The 20,100-nt window shown below is 33.9% G+C and overlaps 2 protein-coding genes across 2 annotated transcripts; both read right to left on the bottom strand.

Annotated features, from left to right (window-relative positions):
- Positions 1-4: 4 nt before the first annotated feature.
- LOC133301437 (uncharacterized) lies at positions 5-7,448 on the bottom strand (the record flags this gene model as incomplete). The annotated part of the gene is made up of 12 exons (XM_061501063.1): positions 7,320-7,448; positions 7,002-7,164; positions 5,562-5,679; positions 5,343-5,414; positions 3,887-4,907; positions 2,965-3,173; positions 2,510-2,879; positions 2,205-2,409; positions 871-978; positions 645-791; positions 489-558; positions 5-57 (listed from the first exon to the last, which is right to left on the bottom strand). Coding segments are annotated over exons 5-12 (1,371 nt in total), but the record flags the coding sequence as incomplete, so codon positions are not given.
- Positions 7,449-15,844: 8,396 nt separating this feature from the next.
- Positions 15,845-19,845, bottom strand: LOC133301440 (glycine-rich RNA-binding protein 4, mitochondrial-like). Its single transcript, XM_061501066.1, has 4 exons — positions 19,642-19,845; positions 16,629-16,697; positions 16,410-16,516; positions 15,845-16,316 (listed from the first exon to the last, which is right to left on the bottom strand). The coding sequence occupies exons 1-4, from the start codon at positions 19,763-19,765 to the stop codon at positions 16,179-16,181; spliced, it is 438 nt and encodes a 145-aa protein (XP_061357050.1). The 5' UTR covers positions 19,766-19,845; the 3' UTR covers positions 15,845-16,178.
- Between the last annotated feature and the right edge of the window lie 255 nt (positions 19,846-20,100).

Raw genomic sequence — 20,100 nt, 5'->3', positions numbered from 1 at the left:
TACAAAATTTATTCCTCAAAGCTTCCTCCAGTTTTTGGAAAATCACTGAGAATGCTCCTGCAAAGAAAACAACCCACAAGTAAATTTTTTCACACTTTCTAGTTTCTAGCGGAGGCATTGCCATTTGAACTCTTTTTTTTTAGTACATTGCCATTTGAACTTAACCATTGCAATTATCGAAATATCAGCCGCAGGAACAACCAATGTACAAGGGTGCAAACAGTGTGAGGAGTAAATGTGCATCAGTAAAAAAAAATTCAGCAAAGTGATGAGCAATCGGTTAGAATTGCAATGTTTATAATGCACACCAAGCCCATATTCATAAGATTCATCATTTCACTTAGCTAAGAAGGACATCTTAGCAGCACAGGGTAAGAACATATTCCTCCAAAGCTATTTTTAGAGTCAGCTGTAGACTAAAATACTACAAACATAATGAAAATGACACTTAAGAAAATTAAAATTGGAAAAGCAGGTTGGAGAAAAACCTGATAATGGGCTATTCCTATCTTGTAAGGAACCTTTCACCAACAGTGTCCCAGGGATTTGCTGAAAAACCTGTAGGATGGAATACATAACACAAGACCAATGTAAATTCTGCCAATCAAAATCATTTTCCAATCCAACAAAGAATGCAAGCATACCAATATTCGAAGGCATAATCTATTCAAAGAGAAATTCAGACTTGATCCATTAGATGTCTCTCCTGTAGGTTGACAATCCATGGATTTATTGGTAATGGGTAATTCATTCTTCATGATTGAATCACACTCATCTTTCGATGCCACAACCTATTAAAATGCAATCACGCTAAATAGTCATCACAAGGAAATTAAATCAGAATCTGAGACACAGAGTAACTAGTCTTACATCCACCGTGAAAGAGGAGGTATTCAATGTACAGGATAGGCCATGCAAAGAGAAGTAAGACTTGACAGCTTCCAACACATTAATGGCACCATGTTGGCGTTGAAGTCCCTGAAAAGTATATTTGCTTCATGACATCACATCAGGAGGAACCAAAAGTGACACAACATACGAGAACATATATAGATGCAATTGATGACTATTTCAAGGCAACATGTATTTCATATAATTTGTTGAGATATATAAAACCATTAATGTAGCCTCACCCAAAAGTTTAAGCTTTTGGGTTGAATTGGTTCTTTACATGGTATCAGAGTCTCGTGTCTCGGGTTCAAAATCTTGCCACCTCCCACTTTCTCTTGTAGAATTTCTTAGCACAAGTAGGCTGGACCTGTTGCATTGTCCACTCTTCAAGCTCAAAGGGCTCTTGTGTGAAGGGGCGTGTTAAGATATATAGTCCCACATTGGTTGTATGAGCAACTAATGTGGCCTTTATAAGGCCTTGGGCACTCTCACCCTTTGAGCTAGCTTTTGGGGTAGTGTATCCCAAGGTTCTTTACATGGTATCAGAGCCTCGTGTCCCGGGTTCGATCCTCACCGCCCCCCACTTTCTCTTTTGGAATTTCTTAGCACAGGTAGGTGGGTCTGTGCATTGTCCACCCTTCAAGCCCAATAGGCTCTCGTGTGAGGGGGCGTGTTGAGATATATAAAACCATTAATGTAGCCTCACCCAATAGCTTAAGCTTTTGGGTTGAATTGGTTCTTTACATAATTGAAGACATCTTCCACATAAGGAAATCAAATAGAAACTCTTGCTCCTACTGGGAATAAACACAAAGCTATTCAGTTTTCCACCAACAACCTTGTGCTTGGAGGATGGGTGCACAAACTAGAATTGAATGCTCACCCAATTATGTGCATGAAATGAGAAAACTTCTCAGTGTACATAATATATTGGAAAGATAATACAATCACTAATGGCGAAAACAAGGTTCCTAGCACAAGGTGTCAAATATTCCCAAATATCATGCTAGAAAGAGTGTCTTCTGTTCCAAATTAGTTGATAAAACCATATTTTGTTGTTTGAGCCGTATTTTGAATTAAGTTTCTTAGTCACCATGATATCCAACTTAATTCTTAGTGCATAAAATATATATTTATGCTCTCAACCATTCTATCAAGGGTCAATATCTTAGTATGCCAGATAATGCGCTAGGAACTAGGATTGCTCCCAGAACAATCACGTCATTTTTTCATTGGCACGGGATAACAATCATTTTTTATGGGTCCGCTTAAAATCAATACAGTTGTTAGAAACCGCAAATTAGATACTACACCTCAAGCATGAAGGACATGTTATTCTTGTCAGGCAAAGAAATTGATGACTTCTGTATGGGAGGCAAGAAAGACCAAGCAAGCCCCCATCGGGATGTCCTGCCTTGGACAAACTCAGTTGTCTTCACTATGGTTACGCCAACCTCCCAAAGTTTTGATGTAAGGTACTTGAGACTTGATTTTTTACCCACCATTGAAGTGAACCACCTATGAACACATTGAAATGAATGAGCACAAATTCATTACAAGTAAATCAACACCTAAACATAAGAAAAAAGAATCACATTTCATATGCAAAAACTATTACCGAAAATGATGCTTCAGCTGAGTACTATCTTCAATAATACGAGTAATGAAGGCCTTCTCACCACCAGGGCAAACCATTTCTTTAGAAGTGCCACCGCAAGAAGTTTTGGGATTAAGTCCAGCTTCCTCCAAGCTTTCAAAAAATGGCGGATTACACATGCAGAAATCAAACTTCTCATCATCCCTGACTACACCAAGAAGAGTGGGAGGTCCATGATAATTCTCAGCATGGACTGACTCTTCGTGATGCAACCCCTCCACACAGGGAGCATCTGCATTGCTTTGAACCTGTCTAATTTCAATCAACTCAGAAATATGTGGATTACTATCAACATTTCTCCCCGCCCACTCAATTGCAACATCAGTCACATCTGCAGTCATTTAAGCAAGCCTGAATTCCGATTTTTTACAGCAGTTATAAAAAAACAGAATACAGAACCAGATAAAACAATAAACCTGATCCTACAAAACTCCATCCCAAAAGAGATGCACCAAGAAGTGGGTATATGCAATTGGCTCCAGTTCCTATATCAAATCCCCTCACCTTACCACCTTCAGTTGAAATGGTATTTGGAATGATGTCAGATGAGAGAAGATCTTCAACCCAATGGATGTAATTAGACCTGTTGGGAACAGTAGGACACAACTGCCCATCAGGAATCCACCTACAACCAAAATGTCAATCACATGACTTGTTAACTCAACAGGGTCTCTATTAAAAGAGGGAATGCTTCCCCTCATAATATCAACCCTTTATAAACAAACCAACGATGAAGACTGAAAATAAAGAAAGAATTGATGTGTTTTATTGTAGCAATCCAGATTCATCACTATTCCCATAGGGACAGGATCCTTTGACACCAAATTTTAACTATTGATTTCTTCCAATCTGAGGGATATAATTTTTGGATCACATTTATTAACTAATTAGTAATTCCCAATAAATTATAGTCATCAGATTGACAAAAATCAACAATTAAGATTTGGTGTCAAACTTTTTAATTTGACGCCGGTATCAAAGGATCTTATCTCATTCCCATATCCTAGTTGTTAGTTATTAAATTAGTTTATTTTACCTTTAGATTAAAATTAGTTAAATTATCTTATCAGTAGTTTCTAATTAAAATTAAGATTTTGATTGCATTTAAGATTCAATTGCAATTGGTTATGTAATCCAACTTCATTAATAAATAATAGAGCAACAATCACATAAAATAATTCAAGTTTCTCCTTAAAGTCTCAATATCCTCCTTAATTCTCTATCTCCAAACATGACTTAATAATTCAAGCCTTCTCACATGACTAAATAATGTGAAATGAGACATGATAGAAATCATAGGACCCTTCAATAAAAGTATGAAAATTTGAGAGACAATACCAGTTGAGAGCATGGTGGTGATGGAGTAATACACGGGTGAGTTCACGGGTGGCGTTGAAGTCGGTCCAATCGATCCTGGGGTGCCCATAACGCGAGTATTGCACAAAGGGTTCGAATGATGGGTACAGAGAAGCAAGATGCCCAAAATCTGGTGGATTCTCTGAAAACTTGTTGTTGGGTCCCTCCCTTTTCCTCTTCTTCCCACCCATTATCCCTCAAAATCAAACCTTTTCAGCAGTGTTACCTATTGCTTGTTGTTGGGTCCCTCCCTCTTCCTCTTCAGTCTTTGTTTAAACAAACAATTTCAAATTTGGTTCCTGGCTTCCTGCCATAGCCCATACACTACAAAAAACACGGTGTTTAGCCACGCTAAAAAACGTGGCTAAACCAAACTAACACATTTTTGCCAAATGTGCCTAATCATGGCGTGGCTTTTTTTAGCCACATTTATTTGCTCACTTTGCTACTGCTGTCATGAGTGTGGTAGCATTACTTTGGCCACATTTTTTTTATATTAGCCACGTTACAAAGGTGGCTAATTTGTAGGGAGAGAATAAAAAAAATACATTTTTATTTCTTTTATAATATGCCACTATCCAAATTCTTTTTTTTTTTTATAGAGATATAAAAGTTTGTTAAAAAACTGTTGAAAAGAAAGATCAATAGTTAGAAGTAAAATGCTAAGTATTGGTTCTTCTCACTTTCCATTTCAATTATTTTTACTAATGACCAAAACAACTATAAGAACCAAGCATATAGCGCATACTCCGAAGATTTCCTTGACAACTAAGGACCTATCTCTTGAACAGAACTGAGGCAGCTAGAATCAGGAAAATGAAAGAAATGAAATGCAATGCAAAATATAGAAGCCCAAAAAAAAAGTCACTTCATTATTGTGATGAAATCCATTGAGATACTTTTTTTATATTAATCTTTCATAACTAATTCTCCCAAAAAAAAAAAAAATTCTCACCCTATAGTCTCTGTCAAATCCGTCAATTTCAACTAAGTCTCCATAATCCTGCGAAGCAACAAGCAAAACAAAATAAGTAGAGTCTAAATTTTCTCATAAGCAAACCCCGGTTTGACACCTATCACACAACAAAGTGCCTTGAAGAAGAAAAATATAAGAAAAAAAAAATGAGCTCCAATCTATTCTCATAAGCAATTTATATCTGTGGTGGTTAAGGAAAATATTAAAATTTCACTTTTAACTCAAAATTTTAATATCTGTGGTGACAGCATACGATATGAACTGTTAATAGAAGGGGCAAGAGGTGGATTTGGCATATGAGAAGTATCTTGGGAAATCTAAGATGGCATACAATGAAATGCTGCCATTGCATATGTGTGAGCATAGGAATACCCAGTTAAACGAGTTTAGTTTGGGATGTCATTTTAGACAAAAAAAAAAAAAAAAAAAAAACTATATTAGATTTTATGTATAAGAACTCACCACAATAAACCCATAGAAAATGCCTTTTAGTCAACTTTATCAATTGATCCATAGAATTGTCGAAAAGCTAACCTGATTCAAGCAGAATACAAAGCCTCGTCAAAATTAAATGAGTTTAGTTACATAGGATACAATTGGCTTCAATTATTTAAATCCCAATATTTTAGGACATTGATCAATCTGAAAGAAACAACAACAAATAAGGACATGAAAGAGTACCTTTTTTCATGAGCAACTAACTCACAGATTTCAATATTTTTTGTCCAATAAGTTTCAGCCAGTTTCTCACTTGTCGCAGCATTGACTAGCTCAGCTGTCATTTTTTCTAGATAAAGATCTGAAAATTAAATAGAACATAAAAAGTTGAAGATATTACAGAAGAGGAAGAAAACATGCAGATAAAAAGTTGAACATAAAAATTTGGGTTTGGGTATCAAATCACATTAGACTATTAACCATTATATACAATATCGGAAGGTAATTGAAGAACAACATACCAAGATTTGCTATCAGAACACTCATAATTCATAACTACATAAAGTCACCCATGGTAGAGAATCCGATGTATACAGTTTTGGTGTTGTTGCTTTAGAGATAGCCTGTGGAAGAAAACCAATTGTACTAAAAGCTTTTATATCCCGATTTCAAGCTTTTCTTTATTTTATTGGAGCCAATAAGCTAATAAGGTTTAAAGTTTAAACTAAAGGCCATTGAATCAAGACTCACTTAGCAATTCCTTTTTGGCGCAAGTGGGCTTTTGTCACAACAATAACCATATTGATGTAAAGTAAGAGACCTCTAAGTCTTGTAGGCTATTCCATTGACCAAACTGGCCAACCAAAAACTAATGGAATGAAGAACCATCGTTGACATTTTTGAAAAAAAGAAAAGAAAAGAACCATAGTTGAAATATTTTATTCTTCTAGCTGAAAAATTTGGACCCTTCCCACAAGGGCAGGAATTAATGGGTTTGCATCAAATATGGTAGTGGTGGTCCCGAAAAACTATATTTACACTCGAGCTTCCTTCAGGTATCATCTCTGCTTCAAGTCCTTGATATCTTTTCTAAGTTTAAATAATTACAGTTATCATGGAAGAATTTTTTGCACGTCCATTGAATCACAAACATAGATACAGTTTGATCAACTTCACTCACTATCATCATAGATGCCATACAAATAATTGTCAACTCATATTCTCTTAGTGCTTGCTTTCTAGTAACTTGGATACTGGCCTATATGCCCTGTAAATTAATAACACGTTAAAACCAACTTTTTTGTAGTCAAACCTTTTAATTTTCTTTTTATCAAAAGACATATATTTTTTATTTTTCTTTCCAGTGCTCTTCATTTTAAAATAATATAGCATTACATAAGGGTCTTTTTGTTTCTGGAAAATTTGGGTTTGTTCTTTAATATTCCTCCACTTTTAGGATAAATGAGAAACACTGTGTTATAACACAGACTATAAGCACTGTGTTATAACACCTCATCGGTATTTCACATTTTTAGGATAAATGAGAAGAGAAGCAACATATCCTCAGAGCGACATATCAAAAAAGTGTGATGTGCGATTTAACAGTATCATGCTTCAGATGTTCGGTGAGGAAATTGATCAAACACATGGCATCCAAAAAGAAAAACGAATAAAAATTGTTACCTTAGTGGTCAACTTGTAATCACTTGTTTCCATTTTCCACTTCTAACGTAGAGATCTCACTTGCAAATCCTCCTCAAGAGTGCGAGGATCAACCGGATGAGATAATGGAAAAGGTTAGAGCAATCATTATTTTGATTTGACCAAGCAATCTCCGTACAAAAACCTAAAATTAGAGCAACCAGCACTAAAAACTTAAAATAAAAAAAAAAAAATATTTTCATTCTTATTCTCGTATTTTGATTTGATCAAGCAAACATGAGCATAAATTGAAATGGAAAGATCAAGTAATGAAAAGAAGGAATATGGAGCTCTACGAACCTGGATTGTTAGAGATCTGATGAGATCCGAAAGCTTAGAGGGGTAAAAAATATGAAAATGTTACTTAGGTATGTCAGAGCATAAAATTTGGGAGATAGGAAAGAAACTTCTGGAAGGAGGGTTTGGGCTTCTTTTTCTTAGTTTGCCACATGTAATATAAAGGTCGGTAAACGAATCTGCCTAATCACCGGGTTTTTTGTATAGGAATGTTTTCAAGAAGCAATTTTTATTTTTTTATTTTTATTTTAAAGAATACCTAAGTAAATACAGCCAAGGACGTATTTGATTTTTGATAATTAAGTAAATTACACTCTATTACATGACAATAAACTTTAAATTTATTAAAAATTGAACTCTACTTTATAAAGATAAGTATTCATTCATCGTTAAATACTTATTATTAATTAGTCAAAAAAATTTACTAATCTTACTTAGGAATTGGATCCTCTCAAAAAAATTTGATATCAAATCTTAATCATTGTAACGGTTATAATTTATTGAGTCATAATTAATAATTAATTTATTAATTTTCAATAAATTATAACGGTTAAATTTACGAAAAATAACGATTAAAATTTGGTGTTAAACTTTTTAGTTTAAACCGATGTTAAAGGGTCATGCCTTTTTTACTTATTTACACTTTAAATTTTAAATATTTAATTTATGTAATAAATAAATCTTAACCATATAAATTAAAATTACATAATACTAATCAAACTGTTATCACTAAATAAAAAATTAGAATTAATTCTTTTTCGCATTTTTTATTTTATTTTCATTATTTTTTAAGGGAAGAATTATACTTATAACATATTTTCTCTTATAACCACTTTTGTAATTATTGTATTAAAATAAAATCAATGGATCTCATTTAATGTCATTGCAAGACTATTGATTTAATTTTGATCTAATAATCATAAAAGTAGTTATAAATATAACATCTCTTATTTTTTTTAATTCTAATTTATCAACAACAAAAAAATAGTTATTTTTTATTTATCAATTATTCATAGCTCAGATACAAAATCCTTACAATCAACTGCAAATGATAGGTTATGAAAATATAAATATATATACTACTTTTGCTTTGATCAAGATTTTATAACCTAATAAATATAAATATTTATATTATTCCTTACTTATTTGTAATATTTCATTTAAAATATATATATATATATATTACGTTGTCTTTTATTTTTTAGCAATTTAAACACACTTATATTTTTTTAAAACACATGTATCTTGAATGAGTATTCACTTTATTCCGACAATATATAATTTGTATCTTTATACATATTTTAATCTGCACTTCAATGTCTTTTTTGGGCATGAAATATTTAATGGCTTATCTAGTCTCATGTTACGTGAGAGAAGAAATCTTATGTTGTAGACACATAGTGGGATCCACTATCTAAAAAATAAAAAAGAAAGAAAATAAAAATATTGCACGGTTATCGAAGGGTGTGTAGAAAAAAAATTTACTATGACATAAGAATAGTTTTTCCCCGATATTTAAATAGTGTTTCATATTAAAAATAAACTACATGAGACAATGGATCATAAAACAAGTAGGAGAACTCTTCATTGTGTGACTGTGTAACTAGCCTTTCCCTACATTAATATATGAGTCTAAAATTCCTTCGACATATCGCGGTATAGCTTATAAAGAGATTTAACAGCTCATTTTTTGACAGAAATGAAAAAAAAAAAAAAAAAAAAGAGAGAGATAGAGTGAGTTGAGAAGATTGGGGCCATCAGCATAAAGGGATAATGAGGAATACATGGGTTCATGTTTAAAATATTGGGTTCATGTTTAAAATATTGGAGGTGATACCAAAAAAAAGACCCTTTATTGCAAAAATAGATGGCATGTTAGACGACTTAATTTTAAATCCTTAGGTTATCAGAACATCTATAGCAGTGTATGACTCCATTATCATAAGAACACTCTATGTGAGGCCAAAAGAGTTATAATGTGCTTAAACAACAACTTTTGATGCCAGGGATTCCCATTAAAGTCCATAAAAGAAAGTACTTTTTAGAGTACAAAATGAGTCAGGGCCACCAAATTCCAGTGCCTCTGCGTGATCAGGAAGCCTATTCCAGCAGTCATGTATAGATAGCCATTAGAACGCTGTTTGGTTCAGCTTCAGCATAAGATAATGCCAACACAAAACAACTCAAGTGTGGCCAGAAAACTATGAGTGCCATGTTTCTCCAGTTAGTAGTTATGCTCAACAGGATTATTTTCAATGAATTCGAAACAAAAAAATAGACACTTTATCAAAAGGTGAAATCAATTTGTTGAATATATGTAATTATCAAAAGCTTCCAAAATGGGGTAGGTATGATTTTTGCCAAGCAAAAAAGCACAGATATGATAGGCCAATTGTTACTAGGGTACACATTAGGAAGGGAAAGCAAGATATAGACAATCCAGCTCCCTAATGTTTACATACTCAGTCAAGAGCATGGTAATTAAAATCTGAATTTAAATCTTAAAATCCCGATTTTAACGATTTATTTTTGCTAAAATAATTTAGATTTCACTTAAAATCCTTTCCAATATAAAATCCCGATTTAGACAATTACTTAAGTCCCGATTTTAAGATTTAAATCCCGATTTTAACTATTGAAATGATGTTAAACAAGTTAGAAAAATTGCTGATTATAACATTGCTGATGTTTCATCTGAAGATGAATAGATTGTGAAAAATGAAGGAACTTGATCTCTTGATGAAAGTTTAGATGAAGACAATTTTGAATGATGTAGTTGAAGATCACGTGGAACAGAATGTCTTCAATGATAATAATTTGAATGATTTATTAGCTTAAACTCTTAGAGTCTGACAATTGTATGCAAATGTATAAGGATGGTGGCAGGTAGTCTATTTTTCTTAATTTTTTTATACATAAGCATATGTATATAAAAATTTAATTTTAGAGTGCAGGTAAAATCTACTATTTGTATTACGATTTTACGATTTACGATTTTTATTCCCTTTCCGATTTTAGGTAAAATCCTGATTTTGACTACCTTGGTCGAGAGTGAAGAGTTTTGTCATAATAAAAAGGAAGGGAATGACATTGGTAGGAAGAGTGTGATTAGGCTAAGTATTGTACATGCCATTGATTCTGTTTATTTACATGCTATTGATTCTGTTATGGACTAAATCCATATCTAAACAACTTATCCAACAAAAGATAAGGTCTATTCAAATAATATCCTAAATAACAGAGGATCAAAAAATACACTCCTATTAGGATTCTATACCTACAAGCAACGCTTTCTATAAATAAAAGGTTAAAGTCTCTCAGGTTCACACTTCTGAACTCATTCCTTATTATTGCCAACACAGTGCACACACCATCACGTCTTGGTTATACGTCCATTATCAGTACACCGTGATTAGTACATTGGCCTTGAGCCAATTAGATCTCCTTTTATAGATATTTCTGAATGGGTACATCTATCACCTACGATCTATCTGGACTGAATATCCAGAACGACGTTGTTTTATCTCCGGTGACTGGAGAAATATTTTTCCCATTTTTTAAACTCTTATTTTTAACTCTTCTGGTGGAAAGAATATCCATGTAGGGGAAGGATCCGTTTACAAATTTTTTTGAATTTTTTTTACAAATTACACTATGTTCTCCCGGGAGAACATAATGTAGTTTGTAAGAGTTTGTAAACAAAAAAGTTTGTAAATATAACTTGCCCCATCCATGTATCCATTGGAACTTTTTCTGCATCACCCTTTTTCAAAAAAGGTTATGATACTGCGTTGTTGATTTACTACGTCCATGATCGACTCTAAGGGGGCGTTTGGTTGAAGATAAATTTTAAGAATACTAGAGAAATGTAATTACTAGGTATCCATAGGGAAAGTTGAATAGATGGGGAAGCTAAAAAAAAGTAGTTTGGTTTGACAAAATTTTACCAGGGAAATATATGACAAAAAATGTGTCAACAGTGCTTTACCCGGGTTTTCTCAAAAAACCACCCTCAATTCGGGTTTCTAAACCGTGCAAATTACTATCTTTCTCAAAAAGTCATGCATTTCACATAGATGGGTTTTGGTCAAAAGCTGTTGAACCAAACATTGGTTTTCTAAAAACCAAGCTTCATTTACCTAGAAAAATCTCAAAAAGCATGAAACCAAAGCCCCCTAAGGAGTTAGAAAATTGCAAGTTATGCAGAGGAAAATCGATTGTGGATCCCTCACCTTTGATAGGGACTTAGGCTACTGTGCACTCTCAAGTCTCAAAGCAAAATGCTAAAAGTTGCTCGAGGAAGCATATAGAGGTACTGTAAAACCATGAACAGAAATGTATAAATCATTAGAAATCATGTTTTATTTTATATATTTTTATTTATGACCCCTTCACCATTATTGAGGCAGTTGATGACAACATACACTATACACACTATAGCTGCATCATGCAGGTAACATATGGAGCTCCTCTATATACCCATGTTTGCTAATAAATTCATGCTTATGAACAATAAAATGCATGTAATAGATATGTTTAAATCTACATATTACTCGCTAATTCATCCTTTCTCCAATGTTTTGATTTATTTCCATTCTCCACAGTTAGTAACAAGGATAATACCCAAAAAAGTAATTTAACATCAGAGGAAAAACTACTTAAAATTGAAACTCAGTAGTTTAGGATTTTTTACTGCATGAAAAACGTAGATATATATATATATATATATATATATATATATATATATATAAAGTCCATAGTCAACAAAAGGATACATTTAGTGTATTTTTTTTATATATAACAAAACAGGAAATTAAGGAAGCTAAGGGTGTGCATGACAACCATTCTATTCTCTAGCACTGTTTCTAAAAAGAAACAATTCTTTTCTATTTCTATGCCTTCGAACAGTTTCTGAGAAAAAATATGTGTTTGATAACATGTTCTATTTCCGAGAATGAGAATTGCGTTTGATAACACAATAAATAATATAATAAAAAATAATTCCTATTAAATATAAAAAAAATTGGATCATCGTTTTCCTTTTCATATGGTGTGATTGTGGTGGTGGTAGCGGCGGGTGGCATAGTGGTGGTGGCGGCGGCGGTACAGTAGTGGTGGTGGCAGTGACTTGGTGAAGATAGTGATGGTGGTTGTGACGACAGTGGCTGCGACGATGGCGGTGGTAATGGTGGCGGCGGCGGCGGTGGTAGTGGTGGGGATAATGGTAGTGGAGGTGACGGCAGTGGCTGCGACAATGGTGGTGGGTATGGTGGTTGGTGGAGGCAACAATGGTAGCAGTGGCATGGTGGTGGTGGTTGTGAAGGCATCAGGATGGTGGTGGTGGCAATGGCGGTGGTGGTAGGTGACAGTGGTGGTGGTGGTGGTGATGGTGATGGTGGCGATGGCGTGGTAATGGTAGTGGCGGGGGTGGTGTAATGGTGGTAGTGACGGTAAGGGCTATGATTACGGTGGTGGTGGTTGGTGGCGGCAACAGCAGCGACGACGGTGACGGTAGTGGCTGCAGCAATGGTTGTGGTGGTTGGTGATAGTGGTGGTGATGGTAGTGGTGGCGTCGTGGTGGTGGTAGTGGTGGTGGCGATTGTGGCGATGACGACAGTGGTTGCGATGATGGTGGTGGTGGTTGATGACAGTAGTGGTGATGGAGATAGTGGTGGTGGCGGCGGTGGTAGTTGTGGTGGTAGTGACGGTGGCATGGTGGTAGTGATGGGTGGAAGTGGTGGTAATGGTGGCGGTGGCATCGTGGTGGTGAGGGGTGGTGACGACGGCACTAGTGGTACGATGGTGGCAGCAGTCGTGTCGGGATGATGGTGGTGGTGGTGATGATGGTAGAGGTGGAGAGTGATTGAGAGAGATAAGTGTTTCTCATTTTGTGCCCGGGAACAAAAAAGCAGAAATTTTCTAATTCTTCTTTCTATTCCTTAGCACAAAAATTAAACCGGTTCATCCTGGGAACAAAAAAAATAAACCAGTTTTACCAAACGAGTTTCTTATCAATTCATGTTCCCAAGAACAGAAATTAAAAAAGAATTGATTCCGAGAAGGTTGTCATGCACACCCTAATTAACACATACAAAAGTGTACTTTAACTAGACATAGTTTCATTAAGTAGATGATGACATTGAGATTTGGCAGAGTTGTCCTTCAAGTAGCACATAAAACTTTAGTTAAACGCAAATATATCTTCTCTGATGGAAGAGCAACAGTCTCAAAACCTCGAGGAAACATTTCCTTAGCTTGCTCATTAGTCACATCAGGGGAAATCACAACTGAGTCCCCTGGTTTCCAATTTAGATATCAATACCTAAATTGGAAGCCAAGGGGACTAGCAATTTAGATATTAATATTATTTTATTATAAATAATCTAGAATATTACAAAGTATCAAAATTATTTTCCAATAGTACTCATATCGCACAAAATTATTTTATCAAAATTTATATTATAATTTGTTATTTATAACCATCATATATATATATATATATATATATATATATATATATATATAGGATCCTTTGACACTAGTGTCAAATTTGAAATTTGACACCTCATCAAGATCAACGATTCTGATTTGTAAGCATGTGACACCATTGATATTTTTTGATCTAACGACTATTAGATGAAGTGTCAAATTTTAAATTTGACACTGATGTCAAAGGATCTTACCTCATATATATATATATATATATATATATATATATATATATATATATATATATATAATGGAAAAAGTATTTCTCTAGTCACCGGAAATAAAATTATCTCCAGTGAGCTCAAAATGATGTCGTTTTGAGTTATAAGATTAAAAAATTATAATGACAAAGACTAATATAACCCTGCAATATATTATAATTACAAAAACACATTGATTTCCGCACCAAAATGACGTCATTTTGAGTTCACTGGAGATAACTTTATCTCTAGTGACTGAAGAAATTTTTTACCCATATATATTATTACTATTAACTTATAGTTTATTATTATTATTAATTTATTATATTATAAATTAATATTATTTTCCTGAGATATTACAGTCCCAGTAATAGAGACTCTCTAAGTTCCAACACTATTAATTTTCTGAAATCTATGATTCGTACACACACCCAGCTAGTAGTTTAAATATATTTAATCACAAATGAAGTTCAAAAGTCTCTTTCACGTGGTGGTGTTTCTTCTTCTTATTGTGTGTCACGGGCTTAGAGGAAGGGATTAATAAAAAGACTTAATTGGGCTTATGAATAGATTTGTTTTGGGGTTCTTTCTTATAACTGTTGTTATGAGTTAGACACTGATGAGGACAGGTTATGTATTAATTAAATTATAAGGAATAAAACAGATGTCTCATTTCAGTGACAGTGTTCATAACCCATTATTTTAAGCTTATTTTTGGATGCGTTTGTCTTAATCATGGTTTTAATCAAACACAAACATAGACCCGGAATTGACTCGGACCAGTTAGAGTAATGTTGCTAGGTGTTCCAGCTTCACAGGGGCCTATTCCAATACATGCACATTGGAGGATATTGACAAACTAAATCTTACCTTTTTAAAATCTGTGCTTTATTTGATTTTGAAATTTGATCACACCTTGTTTTTTTTCCTTGCTTATTCTATGGTTTAACAGATATATATGGTAGTAACTAATAATGTGTTCATGTTCATGTATTGAGTGAAAGCTAGCTTTAGCTGATCATGTCATGTTTACTACAACCGTATACACTGATTCGAATGTTCTACCATTTCTTAATTTGATAAATAGATTGCCAAAAAAAAATGGTTTTTTTCTTTTAGAATGACAATATAAAACTTCACATTTGTTATTTTTTTAAATTACTAATACCTTTATTATTATCAAACTTTCAATAAGTTTACGTGGATGTATTATTTAATTATGTGACATACAATCACAACCGTTGAATGATTAGATAGAAATTATACAATTGATCTTTAATATATAAAAATGACCAATGCAGGTTAACATTAATTTTACGCTCAGCTAGCATCAGAAGAAATCCTTTGAATGAATATCTTAGAAATCATTGCCTGTTTCTTACCATGCAAACATTTCTTTTACTCAAATTCTTGCCTATCCCAATCACTTAGCTACACTTGAGTGGTTCAAGTGTAAAGGAAACACTTAATAAAAAAAACAATATGCAAATAGTGGATTGCATAATATAATGATAACTGTTTATGAAAAATAAAGTAAATATTCTGACATCCATAGTTGGGTTTCTACGTGCTCATTTTTTATAAAATCAATTATTAATCTTTTCATTAATTGTTATGAATTTTATTCTTTATTCTTTTCTTTTGGGTAAACATACTTTATTCTTTTAAATATACTATACTCTCTCATAAGAATTATTATTCAAATAAATTATTATCATCTCAATACTTTACTCCCTGTGTAGACAAAGTATACAGGAGAGCTTCTCTTGCTTAACCCTGGTAAGAATGACATGGCAAACACAACGCTGAACTTGGGCATGCTGAAATTATCCTCATAGAAAACCTAGTCCTACTACTAATTAACCACACCACCATATAATAATGCTACCCACATACATTTAAACACACATTTTCTAATACCAGCAAAAATTTTACTATTTGATTGTAGTTGATCCTACCTTATTAATTATTTTCTACACACTTGTACTTTGATTTTATCACTTAACACAAATGTTCTTATGTGCACCGAGCATTGCTCTATACTTTAAATTGAAAATAAAGGGTCCAAATTGGAATACAATAGAAAACAATGCAGTGGTATCTAATGCACACAGATTTTGTTGTGTTCCATCATTATCTCTTCTTCAGCAGCTTTACTCATTTTGAATTTTGATCAGTACCAGCAATCTACCACTTCCCCTTCCTCTGGCAAATTCCACTTTTTTGGGGGCCCTGAGGTCCTTGGGCGTGCATCAAAATCAGACCAACCTAGTCTTGCAATTTCTACACTAATCTTCCGACCATACAAATCCTGTTGACAATGAACAGAAAACAAAATTAGGACAGAACATTCAGTTGTCATGGTTGATAATCTAAAGATGAGGCATAACATAAAAATTTGAACCTTCTGATCCATGGTTTCAAGTGCAAGCATGGCATCATCTTGACATGTATATTGAATAAAAGCATATCCCTTAGATCTTTTTGTGTTCACATCTTTCACCACTTTAACTGTAGCACGTAAAATGCGTGACACAAGATGCAGAGTTAAAGTACTAAAAGCGATCATGTAAACTACTGAAGTCCCACATTATTATGAATAATGAGAAAATTATGCACTTACCTTCAGCTATCTGGCCAAAATTTGAAAAGTCCTTCTGCAAAGTAGTCTCACCAGTAGAATATGATAAATCTACATCAAAATAAGAACAAGTAGAACTTGATATAAACATAGTAAATTAAAGGAAGAAATCATGTGCTCCGTGGCATACAGACATCAGAAGTGAAAAATATTTTAAGGCATATGAAAAGACTGATCACCAACGAAATTAAAGAATTACATAAAGTAAAGAAAATTCACCACCCAACAATCCATCAGAATTATGTAGACTGAACCTAAAGTCAAATTCTGAATTCGATCTAATTATATCAGCAACGAGTTCAAATTCAGAAAACAATCTCTTTGCAAAAATAAAAGGTTAAGGCTGTGGACAAAGATATTGCAACCCCTTTACAGATAAATTGGGGTTTCATGGGGAGTCGTTTATATCAGTAAATGTTGGAATGTAACCACTGGATGTGTAGGTATTATAGAGAGGAAAAAGTTATTGCAGTGTAGCTGCATAAATTATCACCTGAGAGGCAGTATGCCGGGCAAGAAGCAGCTTTCAGTAGATTGGTGATGCACATGAAGTCAATCAGTTAATCCAGAAGATAAATTGTTACGATCCCACACCCCCAAGGGAGTGCCACACCCAAGACCGGTCAATGGGTGGGAGAACCCTTGGATTTATTAATAGATTTGAAGTTATTGTATCTTTAGATGTGGGATTGGTCGCATTGCCACCCCCTTTAAGGGCGGACGTCCATGGCGGCTTCACTCTATCGACACTAATGTGGTGGTAGCCCTTTTTCTCCTTTGGCGGCTTCACTCATCTGTCAGCATTCAGTACAAACCCTCTCCTCTTTTTTGGAAGATATGACACCTTAATCCAGCCTATAGGTAGGCCTTTCCGTGACCCCATCTCTCAACGAAAGCACTAATTGTTACGATCCCTCACTCCCAAGGGAGAGCCACACCCAAAAGACCGGTCAATGGGTGGGAGAACCCTTGGGTTTATTAATAGATTTGAAAGTTATTGTACCTTTAGATGTGGGATTCATAACATAAGTTCATTTTGTAGATATCTGGATAGATGTTTAGAGGTTCAGAACAAAATGCTTCCAGTATGTTACAGGAAGTCCGTATGTTTAGAAGTCAAAAGCATATAGTAAAATAGCTAAGGCAAAGCCCATTTTATCTAAAATAAAAATGTAGTTAGCACAGCAAATCAGGATAATGTTAATTTGCCAGATGCCAGATGAATGGATGAATGCAATATTACTATTCAAAGTCAAAATTCAGTAAATAGTTGTGTAATGGGACCTTTGTAATTTCATTTATCAATTAAAGACATTGGCAAAATGATTCTTTTTAGTAGTATACAAGAATTCATTACCATTGCCATAAAGGACAGAGGATCAAGAATTCTCCTAAACAGAGAAAACAAGTATATAGAACAAAACAAAACAAAAAAGAAAAAAATCAGCCTAAAAGGACTCTTAAATCCCTTTGCATATCTAATAAAAACACCCCCTCCTCTCCCCAAAAAAACATGACTTAAACCTACATAGAAGCTAGAAAAACACATCTACCTTGAAGGTGTTCCAATACAAGTTTCTTAAATGAAAGATTCTTGTTGTGTGCAAGCCACAAAACAAAACACCAGAGAGAGCACAGTACACACATCCATAACAAGAAAGAAAAGTACATCTCATTAATGATGGTCTGTATGCTGCAGCATAATGTTCTTAATATATATATATATATAACAAAGGAAGATTAAAAACGGGGGAGATGAGGATTTTCATGATGCAAACTAACAAAATATCAGCTTTAAAAACCTTTAAAATCCTCATCCTCCCAAAGTCCCAAAAGTGAATAGCGAGAAGAAGCGCCCAAGATATCAGCATTGCACTCCATTTACGCAGTAGGCAATAAAGTATTTTTTCTTTTTAATAAAAAATGAGGCAACAAAAGTTATGGACCTAGGAACCATATAGGGACATCCAGTGCTATAAACATTATACCATTCCTTTCCAATTGCTCTTGTCATATCACCCCAAAATCATTGTGTAATTATTCTTTTCCATCACTATGCTTGCATGAGATCAAGTTAATGAGGCAAATAACAAGGTATACTGTAATTGCAACACTTAATTATGATATACAAGAAAAAAAATGAACATAGCAAACCAAACTCAAGCCAGTATTCGCATGACACAATTCAGACCATGTTCATTGACATCATATGGTCATGTTCAAACTTCAATCCCATGGAAAATGAATGGTGGCGTCATTTGTAAAGTTGGTTTTGAAACTTGATTTGGCAGACACAGAAGGTAGCATTTGATCCTCACCAATTTAATTCATATTATAATGCATTCCCTAGAGATTAAACACAACACTATGTATATAGTGTATAAAGATCAGGAGACAACCATAAGCAATCATCAAAGAACTTAATCAGTCTGTTATATCTGCTTGCCTCACTAATATCCAAAGTCAGCAACTAGTCATAAATTCATCAAGGCCAATCTAAAATCCTTAAAAAAAATCTCGGGAAAATACAATATATTGACCATTCGCCTGTTTGATTTCAAAACGAAACCCTTTCCACCATACCCGAAATACACTCTAAAGTCTAAACCACCTAACAATGTTTCAAGCACTTAATCTTTCAGACACCCTTAAACTTAAATACCCCACCTAGGTACAAACATTGAGCCACCTATACTTTCTTGTAGGATAAACTACCTTAAAAAAAAAAAATGTTCAACAACCCTTAACAGAGTCTTAAAAATCGTTAATTAACCCTAAAATTACAATTAAAACAAAAACACAAAATTAAGCTAAGTTAATGTGCATCAATTACCCATTATCACCCAATTGCTTACATCTTCTTCTTGGATGGTGATTTTTCAAGAAGGTTTGGCTTAAAAATTGCAACTTTATTAAATAAATAATAAAAAAAAGTACAAAAGTTGCAAGTTCAACAGTGTATCCCACAAGCATAATTGAGAGAGATGTGCATTACTTTTAACAATGATTTTGCTTGCAAGAGGGTACTCATGCCGAGAGGTAAGCTTAGGAAGAGAAAGATTCGCTCTTACAGAGGGTTTTACGGAACCAGGGAATGAAGCCAACATGCTCAACTCCATCAAAGCCCACGAAGCTAACACAACCTTTTTCAGTTTCAACTAAATTCAATGGTTGGATATGTCCTCCTAAACAAACCTATCTTGAGTCATTCTTCACTTTAGTCCAACAAAAATATAATTTTTATTTTTTTATGAATATTTTAAATGGTCCTCCAATATCTTTTTCTTTCTTTTTTTTCACATGACTATTTGGATGTATTTATTACTCGACAACTATACTTATTACACTTATATTATTAGGAAATTCAAAAAAATTGGCCTCGAAATTAAATTCAATATGTACTTCTATATCATCTTAACGAATATTTTTAAGAGGAAGGTTATGTTTTAACTAT

This window comes from Gastrolobium bilobum, unplaced genomic scaffold, assembly GCF_033153095.1.
Source record: "Gastrolobium bilobum isolate Gb01-03AN ecotype WA unplaced genomic scaffold, APGP_CSIRO_Gbil_v1 utg260861, whole genome shotgun sequence".
Lineage (NCBI taxonomy): Eukaryota > Viridiplantae > Streptophyta > Magnoliopsida > Fabales > Fabaceae > Gastrolobium > Gastrolobium bilobum.
The sequence above is the reverse complement of the archived record's forward strand: the minus strand, read 5'-3'. Positions and strand labels throughout refer to the sequence as shown.